This window comes from Danio rerio, chromosome 20 (assembly GCF_052040795.2).
Source record: "Danio rerio strain M-AB ecotype USA chromosome 20, GRCz13ab, whole genome shotgun sequence".
Classification (NCBI taxonomy): Eukaryota; Metazoa; Chordata; class Actinopteri; order Cypriniformes; family Danionidae; genus Danio; species Danio rerio.
In genome coordinates this window covers 35,823,664-35,850,920 of record NC_141040.1, presented here as the reverse complement: position 1 = coordinate 35,850,920, position 27,257 = coordinate 35,823,664, and the positions used below count along the sequence as shown (strand labels likewise).

The 27,257-nt window shown below is 39.2% G+C and overlaps 1 protein-coding gene and 1 long non-coding RNA gene across 7 annotated transcripts in view; one reads left to right on the top strand and one right to left on the bottom strand.

The window, feature by feature from the left end:
- Positions 1-27,257, top strand: part of stxbp5a (syntaxin binding protein 5a (tomosyn)) — a 178,005-nt gene that overhangs the window by 49,412 nt on the left and 101,336 nt on the right. For all 6 annotated transcript variants that reach the window (XR_015517679.1, XM_087297031.1, XM_087297029.1 and 3 more), the window contains exons 3-4: positions 5,909-5,990; positions 11,164-11,264. Coding sequence is in view for 4 of the 6 variants with exons in the window: in XM_087297031.1 (XP_087153157.1) it covers positions 5,909-5,990; positions 11,164-11,264 (183 nt within the window). In the remaining 2 variants the exon portion in view is untranslated. The remainder of the gene's footprint in view (positions 1-5,908; positions 5,991-11,163; positions 11,265-27,257) is intronic.
- Positions 14,292-25,113, bottom strand: LOC147832252 (uncharacterized). The gene is made up of 3 exons (XR_015518594.1): positions 23,318-25,113; positions 17,190-18,320; positions 14,292-16,812 (listed from the first exon to the last, which is right to left on the bottom strand). It is a non-coding gene; the product is annotated as an uncharacterized LOC147832252 (long non-coding RNA).

Genomic DNA, 27,257 nt, shown 5'->3' with positions numbered 1-27,257 from the left:
AGGAACTGCATTAATCCTTCATGGCATAGATTCAATAAGGTACTGGAAATATTCCTCAGAGATTTTGGTCCATATTGACATGATAGCATCAAGCAGTTGCTGCAGATTTGTCGCTGCACATTTATGATGTGAATCTGCCGTTCCACCACGTCCCAAGTGATGTGAACTCATTGTCATGTTCAAGAAACCAGTCTGAGATGATTTACACTTGATGGCATGGCTTTATGACACTGTGGTCATAAAGGGATGGACATGGTCAGCAACAATACTCAGGTAGGCTGTGGAGTTGACACGATGCTCAACAAAGTGTGCCAAGAAAATATCCCCCACACCATTACACCACCACTACCTCCAGCCTGAACCGTTGATACAAGGCAGGATGGATCCATTTTAATGTTCTTGACGCTGATTTCTGACCCTACCATCTGAATGTCACAGCAGAATCAAGATTCATCAGACCAGGCAACGATTTTTCCAATCTTCTGTTGTATAAACTTGATGAGCCTGTGCGGATTGTAGACTAGGTTTTTTGTTCTTAGCTGACAGGAGTCGGTGTGGTCTTCTGCTGCTTTAGCTTAAGGTTGGACGTGTAGTGCATTCTGAGATGCTCTTCTGAATACCTAGATTATAATGAGTGGTTATTTGAGTTACTGTTGCCTTTCTATCAGCTCGCACCAGTCTGGTCCTCTGACCTCCGGCATCAACAAGGCAATGAACTGCCGCTCACTTGATATTTTTTTCTGTTTCAGACCATGCACTGTAAACCATTCACCGTTCGAAGTAATTAAAATCACCTTTCTTCCCCTTTCTGATGCTCGGTTTGAACTGCAGCAGACTGTCTTGATCATGTCTACATGCCTAAATGCATTGAGTTGCTGCCATGGGATTGGCTGATTAGAAATTTGCGGTAACGAGCAGTTAGACAGGTGTACCTAATAAAGTGGCCAGTGAGTGTATATACATTTCATTAATTCATATTCGGCTTAGTCGCTTTATTATGTGGGATTGCCACAGCGGAATGAACCGCCAACTTATCCAGCTTTTGTTTTATGAAGCGTATGCTCTTACAGCCGCAACCCATCACTGGGAAACATCCATACACACTCATTCACACGCATACACTAGGGACAATTTAGCAGTTCAATTCACCTATAGTGCATCTCATTTGGACTTGTGGGGGAAACCAGAGCACCTGGAGGAACACTGGGAGAAAATGCAAACTCCACGCAGAAAAACCAGCTAACCCAGCCGGGGCTCGAACCAGCAACCTTCTTGCTGTGAGATAATTGTGCTACTCAATGCGCCACCGTGCTCCATATATATATATATATATATATATATATATATATATATATATATATATATATATATATATATATAAACTATTATATTTTGGGGTTTCTGGTTGCATCCTTATATAAGTAATATTGCTGCGACAGGGAACTTGTCATAGACTATATGATTTTGTGTTTGTTGATTACCTGTGATTCGCCTCATGAAAGTGCCTTTAAAATGTTGCCTCTATAGGCAGCTCACTGGGTTTTGGAACAGAGCCATAATTAATATATTAAGCCCATGGTTACTGTCTAGTAATGGATGGCTACATCTCAAGCTGCTCATTGATGTTTGTGAAAAGATTTAAAGGGTGTTTTCTTTATAGCCATGAACAGCCCACTGGACTTTATTGCGTGTGGGCATAGAGTCAGCTCCATCCTTCTCCTCCCAGCATTCTCTCCACGCTCGCTTTGCCCTCTTGTCAACATGTTTGTGATGTCTGGCAGTTTTTGGCATTTTCTCCAGATTGTGCTGTCATTCACGCAGGGATATACTTCTCTGGTCCTTTTTTTGGGTGTATTATCATTTTTTTCATATCCTTTTTTGACCCACATTTTTTGCTCTTCCACCTCGCTGTATCAGCCGCACGTGTGGTCTCTACTCATTACATCATGGGGGTCCAAAGCAAACAACTTCAGGTGGTCAGAGGATGTATGAGGATTCAAGGCGTGTCCTTATCGGCAGACACAATTTCCTGCGGTATCTTCCATCCCTGTCACTTCAAAGTGTGTGTGATGGATGGACGGGCTGAGCCACTGAATGACTGTACTTGCTTCCTCTAGGTGATAAATGAAGGCTGCACGCTCTGCACTCTAGTACAGTGCAACTTTAAATTGCAGCTGAAAAGTGTCTTTTCAGAGCCGATGATGTTTGTGTAGCAACAAGATTATTTAGTATAGTTGTTTAGTACTGAATATTAAAATGTGTGATATTTCATAATGTACATAATTAACATTTTTCACTCATAATACTCACACACAATCATCAGGCATTTGTAATCCTCCCGAGTGCAAGACTCCATTACAAGTCTTTTTATACAATATTGCTGTCTGCATCTTATCTCTGTGCCAACAGTTTGAGCTCTAGTGATCACTCTTTTAATCTCTTTTAATTGTTATTCCCTCACTCTTTCCGCCATCCTGATTGCATTTGCGTAAATGCATTATGCTCTGGCCTCCCTTTTTTATTTCTCTCTCTCTCTCTTTCTCTCTTTCCCTCTCTCCATCTTTCCTTGCTGTGGAAATATGAGTGTGTGCAGTTCCCAGGTTCCCAGTAGAGGTTATCATCAAATTATATCGCTACAGCACAAACACAGACACACACATTCACACACCACGTGCCAGGCGCTCAATAAGCCTGTCGAGAAATTACATAGTCTTCACCAAGTAGAGACTGCATAAAACGAGATGCAGGTTTTTTTGTTGGTAATGATTAATGATGGTAGTAGTGATTACTTTTTGATTAAAGACTAGTGAGGAACTGCAAGTGTTGTTTTTTCATTTTTATATTTTTTTAAAAAAAGGTGTTGAAGTCTCTCTTAATAAACGGGTATTGCTAATAAACAGGATATTTAAAATAGCTATACCTATTGTTACTGTCAATACATTACTATTACGGGTGTCATGGTGATGCAATGGTTGAAAGATTGCAAGAAGATCTCTGGTTTGAGTCCTGGATGGGTCCGTTGCCATTTCTGTGTGGAGTTTGAATGTTTTCCCCGTGTTCGCGTGGATTACCTCCGGGTGCTCCGGTTTCCCCCACAGCCTAAAGACATGTGCTATAGGTGAATTGAATAAGCTAAATTGGTCGCAATGTATGTGTGTGAACATGAGAGTTTATGGGTGTTTCCCATTGTTAGGTTGTTGCTGGAAGGGCATCTGCTGCATAAAATATATGCTAGAATAGTTGGCGGTTCATTCTGCTGTGGCAACCCCTGATAAATCAGGGACTAAGTTGGAGGAAAATGAATGAATGAATTGAATGAATGAATAACTTCTCCACCCATTATCTTTACATGCACACAGATGCATGTACGCACGCCGGCCCGTACGCACGCACGCACACAATATATTTGTTTGTTTTTTAAGATATGATGGTCAAAATAACAAATGTTTTGATTTATTGTCATTGAACTTTAAATGTTATTCAACTTATTTGTTTTTAAGCTTTTCTGAAGTTAAGCCATTTGTATTATGTTATCAAAAACATACATAAACTTGTCTGAAAGGTTGTCATTTTATGCCAAAGGTGGTCAGAATGATTTTTTAAAATTAATTTAGAATAAATGATTGGTAAAGAGAAAACAAAAGTAAATACAGGGAACTTTTAAATTCCTGAAAATTGATTAAAGTAATTAATTATAAATTATATATTTCCATTTTTTCAGATTTACACTATATTTGCATTCAGACTTAATGACCAAAGATAATTTTAATCAATTATCTATTTTTAAATAGACTACACCATTACTTTTGTCAGAAAAAAAAACAAAAAACATATATATTTTTATATATATATATATATATATATATATATATATATATATATATATATATATATACATACATACATATATATATATATATATATACATACATATATATATATATATATATATATATATATATATATATATATATATATATATATATATATATATATATATATATATACAAAATGTGTAATACAAAAATTAAATGAATTTTAAAAGATTAATGAAGTACTTTTAAATAGACCAGTATAAAAATGTTTGACAAAAGCATTTGACATTTTTCAGTGAATTTACATTTAGTTTTATTTTCTATTCAGATTTGAGAGAGATTTTACATATTTACAATTATGAAGATAAAGCATATTAACACTATTTCATATAGAGATATAATACGATATTAAAAATACATTAATTATACTTTTCTCATTGAGTCGGTAAGTAAGGATTTCATCTAATATTTTGTTCTATTATTGCATGGAAAATGAACTAACATGAACTACATAGGAACAGTGTTTGTACAGAATTGATTAATCATAATTCAGTGTTTACTAATGCATTATTAACATCCAAATTCAGGCTTATTTACATTATTTAAGGCATTGTGAGTTAACGAACCAACAATGAACAACTGTATTTTGATTAACTACAGTAACGTTAACTAACATAAACACTGTAATAAATGTATTGTAGTCTGTTCATGTTAGTAAATGCATTAACTAACATTAACTAATACAATATTATTGTAAAGTGTTTCCCATCAATTTAATATTTAAATATAATGTATTTAAATATTAATTTTAAATTTGAGCTGTAATAAATTGACACAGTTGAGTTTTTGACAGCTTTTTCAGACAATGTGAGTGTATGACACTGGTAAATGTTGTCAAAACAAAACTAATATTAAAGTGGGCTGTTGTTTTCATTACTGACTTTTGGAGAGCATGTTTGACAGTGACTGACAGACTTCATTGCTAGCAGTAAAGCCAGAGAGATTGGCAGAGCTAATTAACTTGTATGTCCACTGAGGGTGAACAATGACTGACATGCATATTACCAGAGCACTGACTTTAATTAAAGAAAATAAATAATAGAATGCAGAAACAATCCACTTTTCAAGCTGTGACAGATACAATGCTATTTCTGAATCTAAGAATCTACTCACTTGAAATGAGAAGAGTCAACTATTTTTGACCATTGTTTAGTCCTATCACACATCAAGCAAATCTGTTATAAAATCATGGTGTACACTACTGTCTTTCCCTCCATTTTTGAGGCCGACATGACATAGGAGTCTGGATTCCCCACCCACAGAATTGATTGACAGCTGTATATTAACATGTCTCTGTAGTAACGCACATAATCATATCAACAAGACAGGACGTGCACAAAGCAACTGGGATTAAAAGATCTGTTCAGCGCTTTGTGATCATTAAATGTGATCAAGAATGAGTTTTACAAGTTTATAACATTTTTAAAACAGTGCATGTTTGTAATGAATTACAGCGATTTTACCATCATACAGTTACATTGTGTTCAGTGCAGAGAATTCTAATGTTCTGAGAGGTGTACTAAATAATCTGACGGGTGTTTTGAGCTGAAACTTCACAAACACATTCTGGAAACACAAAAGACTTATCTTAAATCTTGAAAAAGGGGTAAAAAAGGTGCCCTTTAAGGTTATAATTATTTAAGTTTTAATATTTAAGGTTGATATTGCTATTAGGAAATTACTTGCTGTAGCTGTAGTATATTTTTGGATTTAAACTGAAATACTAATATCTTGCAAATGAACTAAAAGATTAATGTACTTTCATCATGTCAAAGACAAAATAAATTAGTTATGAAAACAAATTTGTTTTACATGTTGAAAAAAAATCTGTTAAACAGCACTTGGGAAATATTTAAAGAAGTTTACAGGAGGGCTAATAAATTTGACTTCAACTGTGTATTAGTATAATTTGTCATTCTGACCCAGAAACTGTACGATGTCAGATTTAACAATCAGTATATTTTAATCCAAAAGTGCCTCAGTTTTGTTACCCTTGATCTCCTGACACTTTCCTTGACTCAGAACCCTTTCAGATTCGGTCGACCCGGTGTAGAGTGTTACTGTCAGCATGAGAGTGGAGCGGCCGTCATCCAGCTACAGTTTCTCATCAACGAAGTGAGTGTTTTACATTTTTTTCCCCCCTCTCCATCTTTCTGTGTCCTTCTCAACCACATGCTAAGAGCTGATTCCCATGGAGCTCCAAGAGGCAGTTTAAGTAATCCAGGATGAATGCTCAAGAGGCTTAGATGATCCCTTAACCCAGAGCCTTTTGCTGCCACAGACTCTCTTGTCCTCCAGAGTGGGCCTAAAGGGATCCTACAGAGGAAGCTGATATTACCATTTCCTCCCCAGAGTGTTGCCCACAGTCAGGTCCGCAGGGATCTCTTACACTAAGCTGTCTTGTAGATCGCACTCCTTAGTGTCAAAACGATTAGTTCACTGCATGTTCGCAGGAAAATATGGCTATTTATAGAGACTTTTCTCATTGGACATTGAACTTTGGTTTGAGGTTGAACATTTGAGCACTTTAGAAAGCATATTTTATTTTAGTCATCAAATTTTCAGTTAGGGAGATGCAGTGGCGCACTAGGTAGTGCTGTCGCCTCACAGCAAGAAGGTCGCTGGTTCAAGCCTCTGTGGGTCAGTTGGCGTTTCTGTGGGAAGTTTGCATGTTTACCCCCCCGTGCTCCGGTTTTCCCCATAGTCCAAAGACATGCGGATGTGAATTGGGTAAGCTAAATTGTCCGTAGTGTATAAGTGTGTATGGATGTTTCCCAGAGATGGAAGGGCATCCGCTGCGTAAAAAATATGCTGGATAAGTTGGCGGTTCATTCTCTTGTGGCGTCCCAAGATTAATAAAGGGACTAAGCCGAAAAGAAAATGAATGAATGAATATTTTCAGTTGTGCATTACAACAAAAGCAAAAAAAATGTTTGAAAAAAAATATTTTTATTGTATTATAAATCTATTAAAATGTGTACATTTTAAATTGTGTTTAGTAAGGTTGATTACTGGAATTATGGGAAGAGCTAACCTTTCAATGGAATATGATAAAATAATTATATATTTTTTTTTTTTCATAAATGATACTTAATTTAATTAAACTCATGTATATAAAAAATAATAATACATTTGAAATTTGAACCTAATTACTTAAAATAGTATTAAAAATTTAAATTAAAAGCATGTTTAAATGTAATTGGATCAATTAAATAACGCATTTTAAGAAAGTAATTTAAAATATTATGAAAGATCTAGATCGCTGGTCATTTCTCCCTCTCTTTAATTGGTTGCAAAGAATTGATTCGTATGAATGCCTTGACAAGATTACTTAATTTGTTCCAAATGTTACTTATAAAAGTCCCTAAATCTACATTTGATTCATTGAATAAAAACATTTAAAAATTTATATTGGGGGGAAAATAGTCATTTTGAAAAGATTTTTCAGCTGTCACATGGTTGAATGTTGAATAGTAGAGCACTCTGTTATGAATTGCAGACAATGGGGAATAAAGGGATGTTCATACAGACAAGGTTTAACAGGAGAATTTGACTGGGTGTTAAGATCCTGATCCGTAGATGTCTTGAAAACTGCTCCGAAAACACCCAGGTCACATAATTTAAGAAATTCAAAGGATCTTATATTTCACAAGCAATTTGAGACCTGGCATATATGGCGAATCTTTGTTTGATTGACAGGGTTGAAAACAAAACCACAATCGCACATAGCCTTGTGGTCCATGCGCAGTTCAAATCCCAGCTTGTACAAAAATTCAGAAATTGTGACTCTTTTATTAATGCTTCTTTATAACCAAAATGCTTATTTATAGAGTGCATTCGGATGTAGGACCAATATTAAAACAAAACACATTACAAGAACAGAGCAATAAAACCCCAAAAAAAAACCTCATAGCAAGAAGGTCGCTGGTTCGAGTTCTGGCTGGGTCAATTAGCATTTCTATGTGAAGTTTGCATGTTCTCCCCATGTTCGTGTGGGTTTCCTCTGGGTGCTCCGGTTTACCCAACCATCCAAAAACATGCGCTATAAGTAGGGCCAGACAGAATCTGTGGACATTTTTTGCTATTTCTGCGCAGAATTTTGTTAAAAATCTGCAGATTTATGCGGAATGATTTTGTATACTTACTAAAACCTTAAAATATGAAATAAAAAGTAATACCTCCTTTTTAACTTTTTTATATTTACAATGTGAATCCAATTAGATCTACTTTATTTGGTAAGAAAAGCAAGTCTCTCTAATAATATATCTACGTAAAGACAGAATATATGACTTTACACACTGTATTGTAAATAAACCATATGAATATTTTCATATTAGTCAATAATACTACTGAAATTAATTTCAAAACTAAGTAAATGTTTACAAACATTAACACAAGTAAATAAACATAATCAATGATGGGCTAAAAATCTGCACGCAAATTTTGCATGTGCAGATTCTGTGTGGGCATAGCCATAAGTGAATTGGATGAGCTAAATTGGCCGTAGTGTACTGTATGAGTGTGCGAATGTGAGGGTGAATGGGTGTTCCCCAGTACTGGGTTGGAGCTGGGAGGGCATCCATCAGGTGAAACATATGCTGGAATAGTTGGCGGTTCATTCTGCTTTAGCGACCCCTGATAAATCAGGGACTAAGTAGAAGGAAAATGAATAAATGAATAGTTGCTTGGATTAGTGCAAAGCATGATAGGTGTTGTAGTCAGGAAGAATATCTGGGGATCACAACACACCCAATATTGTGCATATTGCAATGGAAAATAGAGCAAAATAAAATAGATACCTTCAAAAAAAAAAAAAAAATGTTGATTAACTGGTTTTAAAGTGACTTGCACCATCTGGATTTTCTATATTTTTGTTTGCTGAGAATGAAACCAAAGACATCTGGGTTACTATCACCATGTTTTACCAACAAAGCTATACAGGGATGCTTGAAATAAGACAAAGTTTTGAAACAAAGCTATACTAATAATAACATTACATAACATAACACAATGCATTTTTGAAATTAGGAAATCTAATGTTTGACAGCTTCCAAAATGGTAATATTGGTGAAACACATGAATGTAAATCATGAAACAGATTTGACTTCAATTAGCTCTTTGTTAAAAACATGTATATTCAATTATTTAGTCATGGGATCATCTGGTTTCTTGTGCAAGTGATGTCACTATAAATGTCTCTCATGACTCAAAACTACAAATGCATATAATATGTGAATGCATGCATACATGTTAATACATATTTATTAAATTAATGTGTATTTTCTTGCAAGTTACCTTCCTAGGAAACATGTTTATGATACTCCTCCCCATCACTGTGATTGTCCCATTTTAGCTAAGAAACATGGCTGGGCTGCACTGGCTTTTTTGAGCTGCAGTGTTATTTTGAGTTCCTTCACACATTCATTAGTGCCTGTTTGTGTGTATACATGTTCATTTTTAATGTGTGTGTATGTGTTTGTTTGTCTGTGGCTCAGCAGACCAAGCAGAGCCTGTTCAGACGAACAGACACACACACACACAAACATGCACACACACACCTGGGACACAGCACAGACTCTTGTCTGTTTTATATTCAGCCTCTATAAAGCAGAGGAAAATCAGTGTCTGTGTGTATAGAGTCTGACTTTGCCAGTGCCTGGATGGAAAGGAGATATTTAGTGGTATCATCCCTCCTCCTTCCCCTCTGTCTGTCCCACCCACACTGTCTCTCTGTCCATTTATTTTTCCACACTTTCACACACACACATATTCACCACCCACTACTGTATCGTCAATCTTACAAGCCTCCAGAAATGCTGCAGAATGAATTGGTTATCTCCACCCGAATATGGTACAGTATGTATCATGGAGCATTTTTCTCCAAGCTGAGCCTCCGACAAAAATCTGAATGTTACAAATATATAACAAAACAAATAGAACAAAATAGGATTTTAAACTTATTTGCAAATGTCAGCAAATAAAGTTTCAGAGAAGGCTAGATGATTTAGTTTACAGGTATTTATATTTTACAATGTGAAATGCATCCTAGAATCATTGATTGCTGATCAACACATTTCATTAACATTATCAACAGTTAATAATGAGAAAACGTGTGTTTCTAATACATAAGGGTATTTTCAGAATTCTTTTATGTATAGAATAAGTCCATGTTGGTACCTTAAATGTGTATTGGTACCCAACAGTTTCAAACGGGTATACGATTATTTTGTTTAGGTACTAATTTGTACTTATAAAGTATGGATACAGACCCTCAGTACATACAAATATATACCTTTAAAAAGATACATATTCTACCCTAAAAGTAGGGTACCGCTCCAGTGACAGCTTTATATTTGAGGGTGTGTATATGGTATGCATAAAAATACTAAAATAATAGACTTTATATAATAGAACTAAGATAAAATAAAATAATAAAATAGGATTTTTTGTTGCATTTCCTGGATACATTGCCTATGGGTTTGAGCAAAAAAAAAAAAACAAAAAAAAAGCATACTTTATACTGGAAAGGTCTGGTTCTTATAAAAAAAATAAAATAAAAAAATAAAAAATCTGTTAGAAGTTATATATTATATTATACACTCACCGGCCACTTTATTAGGTACACCTTACTTGTACAGACTTGGACCTCCTTTTGCCTTCAGAATTGCCTTAATCATTTAGTATATATTCAACAAGGTACTGGAAATATTCTTTAGAGATTTTGGTCCATATTGATATGATAGCATCACGCAGTTGCTGCAGATTTGTCAGCTGCACATCCATGTTGCAAATCTCCTGTTCCACCACATCCAAAAGTGCTCAATTTAATTGAGATCTGGTGACAACAAACTGTCATATTTTGGAAAAATAAGATATATATATATATATATATATATATATATATATATATATATATATATATATATATATATATATATATATATATATATATATATATATATATATATATATTATATCTTATTTTTCCAAAATATGACAGTTTGTCAGGTTTTTCATTTGCTATGAAAACAGATTTATTCCAACCAATTATTAATTTCTTAACTCTTCTGGAGTTGTAAAATATTGGTATTGTCTTGTATAAAAATAAATAAACGTTTAAAGCAAAAAAGAAAGCTTTTATTTAAAATTCAATAAATTACAAATTTTATTGTGTGGTTGGCATCGTGGCTCAGTGGTTAGCACTGTCACCTCACCAAGAAACTGTAATCAGTGTGTGTAGAGAATTTTTATCTCACTCTCTGTGTTTTCTCCTGTCCATGTGCTGTAGGGGGCGCTGGTGAGTGCTTTGGCTGATGACAGTATTCACCTGTGGAACCTGCGACAGAAGAGACCAGCTGTGCTGCACTCACTCAAGTTCAACAAGGAGAGGTCAGACACGCTCGCCTCCACCACACTTTCACTGAGCGTCTGTCTCTGTGTGTGTGCATGTCATCTGCTGGTCATGTGTGTGTGTGTTTGTGTGGCAGAGCTGGTGCTGGTGAGTCTGTGGACCCCCACACACATCTGATACTTCTGTTTCTCTTATTTTTCCAGTTGACTTGCGCTTGCTCTGTCTCTCTCTGTTGGTACCCAGGTGCAGCCCTGAGTACAACACTCTTTTCTCTGTTGGTCGCAAAGGGAGGCCTGTTAACATATGTAGTCATGTTTGCAAACAGTAGTAGGGTGAATGTACCTAATGCAGACAGAAGCCTCATGTTACTCAGTCAGAGCTTTAATCAGTTGTAAATTAAAGGTCAACATGTTAACGTTAACCAAGGTATCCTGCATGTTAAATCATTATTAAAAAATAAGATTTAAAAAAAAATATTTTTGCTTTTATCTTTACCTTACTTTTATTACCTTCAAAAGAGTATGTTCAGTTGACACACTAATAAGCCAACAGTTGTCTTTTTTTCATTTTTGTGATGCTGTTTGTTGGTTGCCTCTGTATGAACCAGTAATAATAATAATAATAATAATAAAATAATTTTAATATATATCATATATTTTCTTATTTATTATTATTTAAAATAATTTATTTATATTTTTATTTTATTTATTATTATTTTCATATTCACATCATTTGCATCAGACTTGTTGAGCTGCACGTCGATGAATGTATTTGCTCTTCAATGTTTGAACTTTCAGCAGTGAAATTCAAACCATATTGAACTGAACTAAACTGAGCATCAACTCTGAAAACTAGACTGACAGATTCAATTTACTAGAATTCCTATGTTAAGCTGCTTTCACACAATCTAGATTATAAAAGCTCTATAGACATAAACATGAATTGAATGTGCAGTCAACAAATCTGCAGCAACTGTGCAATGCTATCATGTCAATATCGACAAAAATCTCTGAGGAATATTTGCAGTACCTTGTAGAATCTACTGTATGCCACGAAGGATTAAGGCAATATATACAGTTGAAGTCCGAATTATTAGTCCCCCCTAAATTATTAGACCGCTTGTTTATTTTTTTCCCCAATTTCTGTTTAAGGGAGAGAAGATTTTTTTCAACACATTTCTAAACATAATAATTTTAATAACTCATTTCTAATAACTGATTTATTTTATCTTTACCAGGATGACTGTAAATAATATTTTACTAGATATTTTTAAGACACTTCTATACAGCTTAAAGTGACATTTTTTAAGGCTTAACTAGGTTAATTAAGTTAACTAGGCAGGTTAGGGGAATTAGGCAAGTTATTGTATAACAGTGGTTTGTTCTGTAGATTATCGAGAAAAAAATATAGCTTAAAGGGGCTTATAATTTTGTCCCTAAAATGGTTCATAAAAAATTAAAAACTGCTTTTATTCTAGTCAAAATAAAACAAATAAGACTTTCTCCAGAAGAAAAAATATTATCAGACATACTGTGAAAATGTCCTTGCTCTGTTAAACATCATTTGGAAAATATTTAAGAAAGAAGAAAAAAAATCGAAGGGGGCTAATAATTCTGACTTCAACTGTACATAATGAATAGTATATTATACATTTTATGAATATAATTAATAATATGTTGTACGTTATTACAGTAGGAACAAATTGAAATAAACAAAAAAAAGAATTTTTTTATTTTATTTTATTTGTTCATTTCAATTTTTTCCTACTGTAATTTATTTAAATGTATGTATATGTATATATATATATATATATATATATATATATATATATATATATATATATATATATATATATATGACAGAATGTTATAGCATAATGTTTATAACAAGTATATATTAGAATAAACAAACTGATACTATAAAAGAAGTGCTTTATTAATGTTATTGGCAATTCATTTAAGTAATAATGTAACTCTTGGCATAAAGTACACAATGTTTGTGTTCTTTGTTCCAGAAAACCACATCTTTGTTGTAATTGAGAGTATACGCGTATAAAACTATACCCATAACGGTTTTGTATGATGTCTTAGTATTATCTGACTGTAGGACCAAAGCGATGGCTTTTTTAGATGCCATCTGTGCTCGTCAACACCAAAGGGGTAATATTGCTTGATTAAGATACTGTCGCTTACCCTTCCTTTTGATCAAGATTATTTTCAAGTATTATGATTATTTTCTTAATCTCTAGATGAAATGTCATCTTGGTGTGAAGTAGCAGTACTTTACATGCTTCTGTAGATCTTGAGCATTAAAAGGAGAGGGATTGTGGATGAGGTACTATACAGTACTTGCAAATGTCAAATTTGGCAAGTTTTAACTTGACTTTAGTGGAGTCAGCAGTTTGCTTGACAGTAAATAAAATCTATTCCTAAACTATCTATCGTCTTTTAGCAGTGTTGTTTTTTTGTTGTTGGTGAGGTGTGGTGTGCCATTTTAGTGTATGCCACCTTTCCAATCATAAGGGTCTAGACCCACTAAGCCGACAGTAAACTGCTGCACTTTGTTGGTCCGTCACTTCATCCAGTTGGTTTGGTGTGTTTCACATATTGGCTCTCATCAGGTTAAAGTTGTTGATTGTGGACCCGATTTAGCAAGTCCGTTTGGCATCAGACCTTTGGCTGAAGAGAGTTCTCTGACTGGTTATTCCTCAACAAATGTGAGCATGAATGTGAAGGGGTGAAGTGGCGCAGAGGGCAAACAATTTATGTCAAGAAGAATCACAAAGAGGCAAGCTGTTATTTCTATAATCCATCCGTGGTGAGTGACAGTTACTGTGATAATGGTACTAAAGGCTGCTTTGCTGCGTTGGTTTAAATAATGTTTATGCTTTTTCTATGTGCATCAGAAGTTCAGTTTCAGACCAGACTACTGAAATACACGTCCTCTTGCAGAGGCACAGAATGTGGCTCTTGTTTCAGTTGGCTTTGTGCGTTTGGTGTGTTCACACTCAGCTTTTTAGTCCAGATGCAATACAACACAAGGTGACAACACAGTTGGGTTTCATTGGTGCTAATTGTTAAGCATCAGCTTTGTTCTGTCACGGCTTTAAAGGTGAGGTTACCTAAAGCTTCTAAAGATGGCGACCACAATGAAAATAATCAATACATGACCATAAAATAATCAATCATGTCTGTTATGATTTGTTAAATTGTTACTATTACTGTCACACTGTAGCTTGCACTTGTATTTATTAGCGTTTACCAAGTTTCTGACATTGTGTGCTAGAATTACTGTAAATATAAGACTCCGATTAGCAAAAAGCGATTACGCCTTCATATGATAAAACAACTTGTAAGCTATGAATTGTCTGAGAGCTCCTGTTCTATATGACTGCCACTGATTCCTTTAACTGCTAAGTTTTGATAGAAGAGCATACATGGGCCAGTGTTCATTCTTACCGCAAATTTTCATTTAGCTTCAGTCTTAATCTTTTGACTAAAATTCCATTATAGTTTTAGTCATATTTTAGTCTTCTGACTCATTTCCACAGGTTAGTAGTAATCTAATGTAATTTCATAATGCAAATCTTAAATTCATGCTAACCAACAAATTATCAAAGGAAATATATTAATGTAATTCAAGTATATAAAATGTGAATTAATGTTTACTTTAAACTTTAGTTATATTGTCCTATTCAAATATATTTTTAAAAGATTTAGTCAAATATAAGATTTTTTTAGAGTCATCCACCATAATTTTGTGTGTCAAAAGTATCGGTTCAGGCACCGTTTTAGCACCGGTATCGAAATAACCCCAAACGAACGCCAATCCTACTTATTAGGTGTCTGAATTATTAGGTCTATTTAACAGCTAATGAACATTTGTTTACTAAGTTAAAACTACTAATATGCACAATTAATAACTTTGCTAAATTGTAACACTATTGCATAAGCCCTCAAATAATGTAATAATTATGATGTACACGTGACTACAACGTTATAAAAACTTTCAGGTCTAACTGGACAGAAATCTGACCTTTTAAGAACCTAATTGCATTTCAAAGCTTTAAACAATAAGTGTGCTTATTTTAAATGTATAATTAGACTATTAAACCTAAATTACACAGCAACACAATTTGTAAACTACCAGAATTTGTATGTGTATTTGTATGTTCAGATGACGTGCAAGAAAGACGTTTTATTCACGTTCAGAAGACGATCGCGATGTCATTTCAAATTCCCGTTTTGGATATATTTTTCAACCATGATGCAACATGTCGGAGGGATGTCTTTTCGACAAATGTGCAAATGTTTGCGGGGCATCATCACTTAATGTTTATTTAGTTTTTGTCTAGTTTTCATGGGTAGAAACTTGTTCATCATGAAAATTATGACAAAAACTTTTCATTAACAAAACTAACACTGTAATGAGCTACAAGTTATGTGCTGTCATCTCGAAATTACAATAATTATGACATGGTGTGAATGCGACTTAAAAGTGATGAATGATTTTTCATTATAATCATATTTGTAATATTTAAAATATGCTACCATTTGTAATGTAACATCCAATTGGTGTTTTATTGAGGTTAGTACAGCATGTCCACATTGCATGTTTTACATTTCATTTCCAATGCTACTTCCCCTTTAAAACTATAAAAAGGTGTTGTTTAAAACAGTATCCTCCACACTAAGGGCTCTTGAGTCTGTGTTGTAGTTCAGTGGCAGGAATTGAAGAATGTGTGAGACCTTTAATCACACTCATAGCTATAGATCAGTGCAGGAAGGTTGTAACCTTCTGATTCGGTTTGGACAGCTGTTGACTCTGATAAGAGATGAGGCAGCCCTTCACTTATAATCTGCTTTGCTTCTGTTGATGAGAGTGACAATTCGCCAACAGCGCCTTTCAGGGTCGAACAAGTTTTTACCGTGTGTGTTTGTGTGTGTGAGTGTGTATGTGTGTGTGTGTGTGCAGGTCTGTGTGCATCTGCCTCTGAAAATACAGGCAGGGGTCATAGGTATAGGGCTGATGTGTCTCTGTGTCTGACATTTAGAAAGTGTTTCCCTCTGCGACCTGCCTCATCCCTGAGGCTGCGATGGGGCAGCTGTGGCCTTGAGTGCAAACTAAATGTCTCTGCATTTAGCTACAGGATTAAGTTAACATGAATTGGCATTAAGGAGCCATTTTGCTTTAAGTAATGCTGAGTAATTTTAGAATGAAACTATTTTACATAATTGTATGTATTATTCTAAATAATTTACATGTACATCATTTACAAACTAATTTACATGAAAATAATTGTGAAATAGGGGTGATATAGTGGCTCAGTGGTTAGCACTGTCGCCTCACAGCAAGAAGGTCGCTGGTTCGAGTCCTGGCTGGGCCAGTTGACATTTCTGTGCGGAGTTTGTATGTTTTTCCCATGTTCACGTGGGTTTCCTGCAGGTGGTCCAGTTTCCCCCCACAGTCCAAAGCTATAGGTGAATTGAATGTATGTGTGTAAATGACTGTATATGGTTGTTTTCCAGTACTGGGTTGCAGCTGGAGGGACATCCACTGCGTAAAACATAATTTAGCGGTTTACTCCTGTTAGGACTGCGTTGTTTTGTGTTTCTGTGTGTTGATTTTGATTTCTAGATTGGGGGTGTGCTTTCAGCGCACCTGATGCTGGTCAGCGTCCTTATTAAAACCCCAGCGGAGAGTTTGTCGGGGCCACTGTCCATTCACTTGGCAGTTGGCCAGAGCTGCGCTCCAATTTGGGCATTATGCTTTGTTTCGCATCCATACACTATCACTGACAACATTTGCCGCATCCAAACACTTGCATTTCACACTTATTGAACATACTGATACTGATATTTTGATTATATAATTTAAATTGAGTTAAATAAATCTTCTTTTTGATTATACTTCTCCTTGTCGTCTCCCTTATTATGTTACATACCTGAGCCAGGTGTAACAACTCCGATGTGGCAACCCCTGATGAATAAGGAGACTAAGCCAAAGGAAAATGTATGTATGAATAATTGTGAAATATGATAGGACTTTGGCGACGTAGTGGCACAGTAGGTAGTGCTGTCACCTCACAGCAAGAAGGTCGCTGGGTCGCTGGTTCGAGCCTCGACTCAGTTGGCATTTCTGTGTGGAGTTTGCATCTTCATGTTAGTGTGGTTTTCCTCCAGGTGCTCCGGTTTTCCCCAAAGTCCAAAGACATGTGGAATAGATGAATTGGGTAGGCTAAATTGTCTGTAGTGTATGAGTGTGTGTCTGAATGAGTGTGTGTGGATGGATCTCATAGATGGGTTGCGACTGGAAGGGCATCCGCTGCATAAAAACGTGCTGGATAAGTTGGTGGTCGCTGTGTCGACCCCGGATTAATAAAGGGACTAAGCTGACAAGAAAATGAATGATTGAATAAATATGATAGGACTTATTATATATTTAAACTAAATCAAATCAATAAAAAAAGTGAAATAATATTCCTTCTCTATTAATGTAACTTTACAATTGCTACACAGAAATAATTTACGCTTTGCAGTGGCACAAACTGTTAATGATAGGTTATTGAAATTGTACAAAAATATATAGTCATTTATTTGATTTGTATTTTATAAACACTGTAAGAAACATCCCAAAATTGTCCTAAAATCAATTGACTAAGTTGACTTAATCATTTTTAAAAATGTAATTGAATAAAATATAAAACAATTGTCAAAAAAAAAAAAAAAAAAACTCAAGAATTGTGTTGATTCAGCTCATTTTAAATAAGTAGATTGAACTATCAACAAAGACACTTTTTTTTAGTTTAATATAACGGGGGCACTTTTTATGCTTTTGGAAGAGCACTTTCTATCCAAGACTAAAAAGGTCATGTGCACTGCACAGGTTGAGCCTTTGTGTGCCTGCTTCTATATACATTTCCAGAGAGCGCCAAATAAATTGACTGACCCACCCTCCTTTCCTAAACCCAACCAATAGTATTTTAAAAAGCACAGATTGACCAAGCGGTCAGCTGGTAAGCGTGTAAAGGAACGGCATCATACCGCCCCATAGCGTTCGTATTAAAAATTCAATTCAGCCATACATACTTCTGGCTACTGTAGCGAGGCAGAGGGAAAACACAAACACCGTAGATGAAGTTACAAACAATGCCCCGGAGGGTGCTTTTATTTACAAGTGATAAAGGGGTGAATGAGTGCTCTTCTTAGAGGTGCGTGCTCAGGTGCTCCGGGGAGAAGGTGAAGACTGGTGAGAGGGATGGTGTTGGATCGGTCACGAGCTGGATTCGGCTGTGGGAGAGACAGAGAGAGACAAGCGTTAGCGCAGGGAGTCATTTGTAATGAAGCTCACTTCCTTCTGTGTGGGGCTGGCTTATATCTCTCCCTGGCTGATGAGGTCCAGCTGTGCGCGATCCGAGGTTGATGAGAGATCCAGCTGGTGTGGATTTGTGCCCAGGGCGACGTGGTATTACATGGCTCGCTACATTCCCCCCCCCTTAGCGTCGTCCTGGTCCTGGGTGTCCTGCGAAGGAAGAGCAGTGTATTGAGAGGGGGGGTAGAATGTTTCGACAGACCTGCCCATCCTGACCAGAGCCGTGAGAGTCCGTCTGCGTTTCCGTGGGAGGCCCCGGCTCGATGTTGTACGTCAAAGTTGAAATCCTGGAGCGACAGGAACCACCTGGTGACCCGAGCGTTGTTGTTCTTCGCTGTCGCCATCCATTGTAGCGGGGCGTGGTCGGTCACCAGAGTGAATTTCCTGCCAAGGAGATAGTACCTTAGCTCCAGGATTGCCCACTTGATCGCCAGGGCCTCCTTCTCCACCGTTGCGTAGCGGGTCTCTGCGGGGGTCAGCTTCCGACTCACGTACATTATGGGATGTTCTTCATCGCCGTGGACCTGGGAGAGGACCGCGCTCAGGCCCGAGTCGGAAGCATCCGTCTGTAGAATGAAGGGGCAGCCGAAGTCAGGTGCGTGCAGTACCGGTGAGGACGTGAGGGACTTCTTTAGGGCTCGGAACGCATCGTCGGCTTCCTTGGTCCATCTTATCCTCTCCGGCTGCCCCTTTCTGGTCAGGTCTGTCAAAGGGCTGGCTATGGATGAGAAGTTAGGTATGAAACATCTATAGTAGCCCGCTAACCCCAGAAATGCACGTACCTGGGTCTTTGTGGTGGGTTGTGGAGTTTCCTGTAGTGCCTTGACCTTGTTTTGCTGTGGCTGTATGAGACCTCGTCCAATGTGGAACCCGAGGTATCTGGCTTCGGCTAGACCCAGGTGGCATTTCTTGGGATTAGCTGTGAGCCCAGCCCGTCGAAGATCTAAGAGCACCCTCCGTAACCGGGATAGGTGTTCTTCCCATGACTCTGAGTGGACGATGAGGTCGTCCAGGTAGGCTGCTGCATATGGCTGGTGGGGCCTCAGCAGGATGTCCATCATTCTTTGGAATGTGGCTGGGGCCCCGTGGAGCCCGAAGGGAAGAACCCGGTATTGCCAGTGCCCACCGGGTGTGGAGAAGGCGGTTTTCTCCTTGGCGTCTTCACTGAGTGGTAACTGCCAGTAGCCTTTGGTGAGGTCGATGGTGGAGATAAATCGGGCTCCACCCAGCCTATCCAGCAGCTCGTCCACCCGAGGCATGGGGTATCCGTCGAACTTGGAGATCTCATTGAGTTTCCTGAAGTCGTTGCAGAAACGGAGGGTGCCATCGGGTTTGGGGACCATCACTATTGGGCTGGACCACGGGCTACGGGATGGTTCGATGATGCCTAACCTTCTCATCTTCTGGATCTCCTCGTCGATAGCCAGCCTGCGAGCCTCTGGAACTCGATAAGGCCTTTGCCGGACGATAGTGCCAGGAGGAGTGATAATGTTGTGTTGGATGATGGAGGTTCGGCCCGGTTTCTCCGAGAACACATCCTTGAACTGACCAACCAAGGCTTGCAGCTCCGCCTTCTGGTTTGGTGAGAGTTGCTCACCAATGTGGACAACGGGAAGAGTTTCTTCAGCGAAGGCAACGAGATGACCTGGAGCTGCAACCCACTTCTTCATGAGATTAACGTGGTAAAGTTGTTCTTCCCGTCTTCGTCCCGGCTGACGGACTCGATAATTTACCGGCCCTACCCTTTCTACCACGGTGTATGGTCCCTTCCAGGATGCGAGGAATTTCGACGTTGTGGTAGGTATGAGTATCATCACCTTGTCCCCTGGGTGGAACTCTCTGGGTTGGGCGGGCCGGTTATACAATCTCTGCTGGGCGCGCTGGGCTTCGGTCAGGTGTTGTTTGACGATGGGCATGATTTTGTCGATGCGTTCTCTCATGTCCCGTACGTGTTCAATCACCGACCGCTGGGGGGCTGGTTCCTGTTCCCAGGCTTGACGAGCCACATCCAATAGGCCTCGGGGTTGGCGGCCAAACAGCAGTTCGAAGGGGGTAAATCCTGTGGAGGCCTGGGGGACTTCCCTGATACCGAATAACACGTACGGGATCATGAGGTCCCAGTCGCGCCCGTCCTCTGCCACCACCCGTCGGAGCATCTGCTTCAGAGTCTTGTTAAAGCGCTCGACAAGGCCGTCCGTCTGTGGATGATATACAGAGGTTTTTAGCTGTTTTACCTTGAGTAGGTGACAGAGGTCTGCCATCAACCGGGACATGAAGGGGGTGCCCTGGTCGGTCAGTATCTCCGTTGGGATTCCCACTCGACTGCATAGCAGAAACAGCTCCTTCGCGATGGCCGATGACGTGGCTTTCCTCAGGGGAATCGCTTCAGGGTATCTGGTGGCATAATCGAGGATAACAAGGATGTGCTCATGTCCCCGGGCCGACTTCGGCAAAGGCCCTACCAAGTCCATACCAATTCGGGTGAAGGGCACATCGATGATGGGTAGTGGTATTAGAGGGCTGGGGGGTGGTCGTTGGGGAGACGTTCTCTGGCAGATGTCACATGCCTGGCAATACCTCTTTACTTCCCCGTCTAGCCCCGGCCAATGGAAACGATCGCGGATCCTTTTCACCGTGTTGGCCGCTCCCAGATGTCCAGCCATCGGGTGGGTATGTGCCAGTTCCAAGACCGTCTCCCTCTTGGTCCTCGGAACGACCAGTAGTGTCTTCTTTTCCCCCCGCCTCTCTGCGACACAGTACAGCAGACCATTTTCCACAATGAAATGTGGGAGGGGGTGAGGGCTGGGAAGTCGCTCATTACCGTCGATGATCCGTACTTGTGGCCAACAGTGTTTGAGCGTTTCATCTTCCCTCTGTGCTCTACCAAAATCGCCTCCTGCGGTTATCTGTTGAAACAGATCAAAGTATAGGTTAGCAGATATAGATGACTCACCCCCTCTGTCGCTCTCGGTGGTCATCAGCGCTGGTTTGCGGTCCCGATGAGCCCGTGGCTTGTTCTTCTTCTTTGAACGAGCCGATGGAGCGTGGTGGTGAGTTAGGAGTTCGTCGAACCCCGGCCAGTCTCTGCCCAGTAAGAGGGACACAGGAAGATCTGGAACAACCCCGACTTCGATTCGCCAGCTACCTGGTTTCGCCGCGATGGTCACTCTTCGGGCGGGTACGTGGCGGGTATCACCATGCACACACGTGATCGGAATTCGCCCTTTGCTTTCATGATGATATTTTAAAATTTTCGGGTGAACCAGAGTGATGGCGCTTCCTGTGTCTAAAGTGGCCGTTTGTGTTTTTCCCTCTAGCTGGACTTTATGGGTGGGAGCTTCGGGAGGGATATTGCGGTGAACCGCGCACCCTGCTGTCCAGGCCGGGGTCGAGTGCGTCGTCGGCTCGGTGGGCATCGGCTCGTCCATCGGGCTGGGGACCGCTGGTCTGCCGCCTGGTCGCGCTGTGCCCTCCACCGGTCGCCAAGGTGCACTTACCCTCCGGGGTGGCAGAGCCGCTCTCTCCCCATTATCTCGGGCGATGTGAGCTTCAGCCAGCTCGATCGCCTCCACCAGGGTGGCCAGTGACTCAGGATTTCGCATGCTGGTGAGTGTTCGCAAACGTCGGGGTAACGCACGCATCATCTTCTCGATGATCACCTTCTCAGCGACCTGGACCGCCGAGGGATCTCCTCCCAATAACCATAGCCTTCCCAGGCGAGAAAGTTGAGCTGCTTGAGTTCTCACGGGTTGTTTCTCGTCGTAAGACCACTGGGAAAACTGTTGGGCTGCGCTGATTGTGGATAGCCCCATTCTGGCTAATATTTCCTTTTTTAACGCTTTGTAATCTTCATTTTTAGGTGTCTCTAGTGAAAAATATGCTCGTTGCGCTTCTCCTGTGAGAAACGGAGCCAACATTCTCGCCCAGTTTTCTTTTGGCCAGCCTTCTCTCTCGGCAATAACCTCAAATGTATGTAAATATGCATCAATATCATCCAGGTCGCTGAGTTTAGTGAGATGATGATGCGCACTCACTTCGGGAGTCGGATGGTGTCTGGCCACCTGGCGGAGCTGTTGTTCCAGTCGATCCTGTCTGGCTGTAAGTTGCTCAGAGATGGAATTCTGTTTGCTGGAGATCTCCGCTAGGTGGAGCAGTACCTCTTCCACCGACATGGCGACGGGATGTTGACAGCCGAGTAAGAGGAAGCGTGAGAGAGAGAGAGAGCGGATGCCTGTCTGTAACAAACACAGAGAAAAATTCAGCGGTTATTTTCTACTTAATGGTGAGTGTTTCTTCTGAATTTTTCCCTCTGCAATGCCCGCATTCTCCACCAGTTGTAGCGAGGCAGAGGGAAAACACAAACACCGTAGATGAAGTTACAAACAATGCCCCGGAGGGTGCTTTTATTTACAAGTGATAAAGGGGTGAATGAGTGCTCTTCTTAGAGGTGCGTGCTCAGGTGCTCCGGGGAGAAGGTGAAGACTGGTGAGAGGGATGGTGTTGGATCGGTCACGAGCTGGATTCGGCTGTGGGAGAGACAGAGAGAGACAAGCGTTAGCGCAGGGAGTCATTTGTAATGAAGCTCACTTCCTTCTGTGTGGGGCTGGCTTATATCTCTCCCTGGCTGATGAGGTCCAGCTGTGCGCGATCCGAGGTTGATGAGAGATCCAGCTGGTGTGGATTTGTGCCCAGGGCGACGTGGTATTACATGGCTCGCTACACTACATAATTCGCGATCTCCAGAAGTGTATGGCCAACCTATCCAGCATATGTCCTTCCAGCTTCAACCCATCACTGGGAAACACCCATGCAAACTCATTCATACACATACACTACGGCCAATTTTAGTTCATTCAACTGAATTATACAGCATGCATTTAGACTGTAGGCGAAACCTAAGCACCCGGAGGAAACCCATGCAAACACGGACAGAACATGCAAACTGACTCAGCTGGGACTCGAACCAGCGACCTTCTAGCTGTGAGGCGACAGTGCTAACCATTGAGCCACTGTGTCATCCCTATTTACACGTTTTATTTTATTTTAAAGTGAGGCAAGTCTGATGCAGTTCCTTTAATATTGCTGTATTTATATTATGAACAGCTACAAAGAATCAACTAATTTATATTAACATGAAGTGTTTTCAGTAAGACTTTATGTAAATGTGGCAATGCTGCATACGCTCATTGACAATCATTTCCAGGAACAAGCACAGCCCTGCAAAAGACTTTGTGTTTTTGAAGGATGGTTCTTTTGGAAAGTGTATTTTTGGGAGGAACGTAGCTTGACCTACTGTCAGGACAGCGTGGGCATCACACAAGCTGACGTCCTGACAGGAGGCTGTCAGAAGATGTTACAACAAGCAGAGAAGAGCAGCCTGTTAAAAATGCTCTTTCCTGGGCTAGACGTTAAAAGTGGTCTCTGAAAGAGCTCTCTAAATTGAACATTAAAGCATTCCAGTGGAAAAGAGATATTAGGCTGTGGTTACTCAAAATGCTTTTGCTGCACTCAAGACATTCTGACTTCTACGAAATACAAAAAATATAACTGATTTAAACAGCCCATATTTGTACTTATTAATGTTTAAAGTAAGCTTAACCAAAAATATGAATAATTTGATCATTTACTTGAGTACTTAAATCTCTGCTTGTTCTAAATCAGTTTCTTTGGTATTTTGAACACAAAATATGTAAGATATTTTGAATAACTTTGCAGTTGCAGTCACATGACTCCCATAGTATTTTTTTTTTTTTTGCTGTAGATGTCAGTGCTACCAGTCAACAAAATGAAATCTATAAAATAGATTTTAAATACAGTACATTGACAGCATATTAAATGCTAGTGTCTGCTATAATGTTTCAGCTATTTTTTGTGTTAAGTGTCAAATATGCCTGTATAGTTACAGGAGTAGTACCTGAAGGTTATGATTAATATATATTCAATGAAATGAGAATACTTCCATTGCAGAATTGTAAGGCTCTGGCCTGCCATCTTCATTTCTATCTGTTCCCATGGGATGTGCATTTTCTCATTAAGTGCATGATTTAATGTAACTAGGTTAATTTTGATTTAGCAATGATTTTTTTAAAAGCTAATTATTTAAACAAAAAAATCACGTCACATTTTTTAAAAAGTAACTTAAATAGTATTACTTTCTTGTTTAAGTAATTTTCTTGTTACTTAGAGAAGTAATAGTATTATGTAACTCGCATTAAGGCTGATTTACACTTCTGCGTCAAGCATAAGTGTATACTCTGGCTTAGCCTTCGCGCGGTTGCATAGCCCTCGCTGTGGCTGATGCCGACTCTGGCACGCACCTTTCAAGAAACTTAACTACATGTAGCAACAACGCATAGTACAAGCTCTGTGATTGGTTGGCTTGGTAGCTGTGAACAGTGTTGGCGGGAGCGAGGGCTGCTTGAACTCTTTGGAGCCAGTGTTTACAAGTATCGAGTGCCGGGAAGAAGCTCCAGATGGAAACTTTTGTTTTGTGTTTTCCTAATTATTAATGTTGTTAAAAAACAAAAAAAAACTTGAAGAAACTCGACACAGAGGAACATAAAAACCTGCTGCTAGCCAAATTTTCAGATGTTTAATTAAGCCCTATCTAACTATTTACCTGAAATAATCCACACAATGGACATTTTGACAACTCTGTGCATTGGCGAAATGACAATAACAAATTGTGACTTAATGGTAAATCTACGAAAAGCTTGGTTGGGGCGGCACGATGGCTCAGTGGGTAGCATTGTCACCTCACAGCAAAGGTTGCTGGTTCAAATCCTGGCTGGGCCAGTTGGCATTTCTGTGTGGAGTCTGCATGTTCTCCCCATGTTGGCATGGGTGTCCTTCGTGTGCTCCGGTTTCCCCCACAGTCCAAAGATATGCGGTACAGGTGAATTGTATTAACTAAATTGGCCGTGGTGTATGATTGCATGCGTGAATGCAAGATTGTATGGGTGTTTCCGAGTACTGGGTTGCAGCTGGAAGGGCATCCTCTGCATAAAACTTATGCCGGAAAAGTTGGCGGTGTATTCCGCTCTGGCAAACCCTGATTAATAAGGGACTAAGCCGGAGAAAAATGAATCAATGAAAAAGCTTTGTTACCTTTGAATAATTTGTTCTTGTGGGACAATGAAAATGAAATGAAACAGATGACTATCCCAGGAAAAACTAGATAGCTGGTCACCCTGAAGAGTATGTTAATGTAACACAACGGTGCAGGATAACGGAGGTGACAATCCAATTGCATAATCTTTATTATTAAGAGTAGTCTGGCAAGCAAGGGCCAATCACAGGAGCAGAAACAGGAACAGAATCCTCAAGGGCAATCTAAAACAGTCGTCAAAAAACAGGATCGGTTAAGGCGGCTCACATCAAAAATCAGTAAACAAAACAAAGATCAAACATGGCACAGAAAAACAAGACAAGGAAACACGCTTTGTAATGTTTACAGGGACAACAAGGCTCAGCACTGTGTGTCTGTGTGTGTGTGCAAATGTGGTGTATTTATAGTCCATGTATTCAATTCATCATGATCAACCAGCTGTGTGAGTGTAATCAATGTAAAACAGGAACAGGTGTGTGTGAGGTGCATTACAGGATTTGTAGTTCATGTGGGGCAGAATTGTTGTGCAAGTAAAAGTAAAGGTTCTCCAGCGATCTGCAGTAGCTAGATCGCTGATGACAGTAACAGTTAATGAAAATTCATTCATTCATTTTTTTCCAGCTTAGTCCCTTATTTGTCAGGGGTTGCCACTGTGGAATGAACCATTACAGCTTTTTTTTTTAAGCAGCGGATGCTCTTCCAGCCGCAACACTGTACTGGAAAATGATGTATATTGAGTCTTATTTAACTTATTTTGATGTGGACTTATTTATGATCATACTAAATTACACACAGTTTTAAATGAACAAAAACATCTTGCAGATATATTGGGGTTTAAAAGAACGTCTTTTACAGTTCAATGGAAAGGCTCCATTGTATTTTTTACGATTATGGATGTTAGTGGCTACCAGCAGCATTCATTAAAATATCTTCCTTTGTGTTAAGCATTAAAAAGAAAACTCAAAATGGTTTGGAACCACTTAAGGGTGAGTTAATGGAGCGTAAATGTTCATTTTTGGGTGAACTATCCCTTTAAAGGAGGAAATGAATTAGTGCTCATTCAAAGTAGATTCTTTTCTTCCATGTTGCACATGTGCAGCTGGTCAATTATGGGTTTCATACGCTTGGCTTGCCTTAAGCAACATGTTGTCATTGGATTTGAAGCATCTTGTTTTTATATTTAGTCAACCCAATGTCTCAAGCATACAAAGCTGCATTTTCCCACACTGTTTGAATCTGGTAAAAGTCAGTGTTTACATTTTTCCAAGCTGACCTACAGACACAATGTTGAGATGAAAATGTCTTCATCCTGGTGCTGTAACATAATGATGATCAGGGAGGCTGGCAGGTTTTTATGGCTGTTCCTGAATGGATTTGCTCTTTGCTTGTGTGGTGTGTGTGTGTGTGTGTGTGTTTCCCTGTAGGACGAAGGCTCAGTAAAGAGCAAGCCAAATGTCAGGAGTGCAGGGCATCCGTCTGTCATGCTAATACACTCATTTAGCTCATTATCACACCGTCACAGAAGCCATATGAACACAAGCACACACCTTAC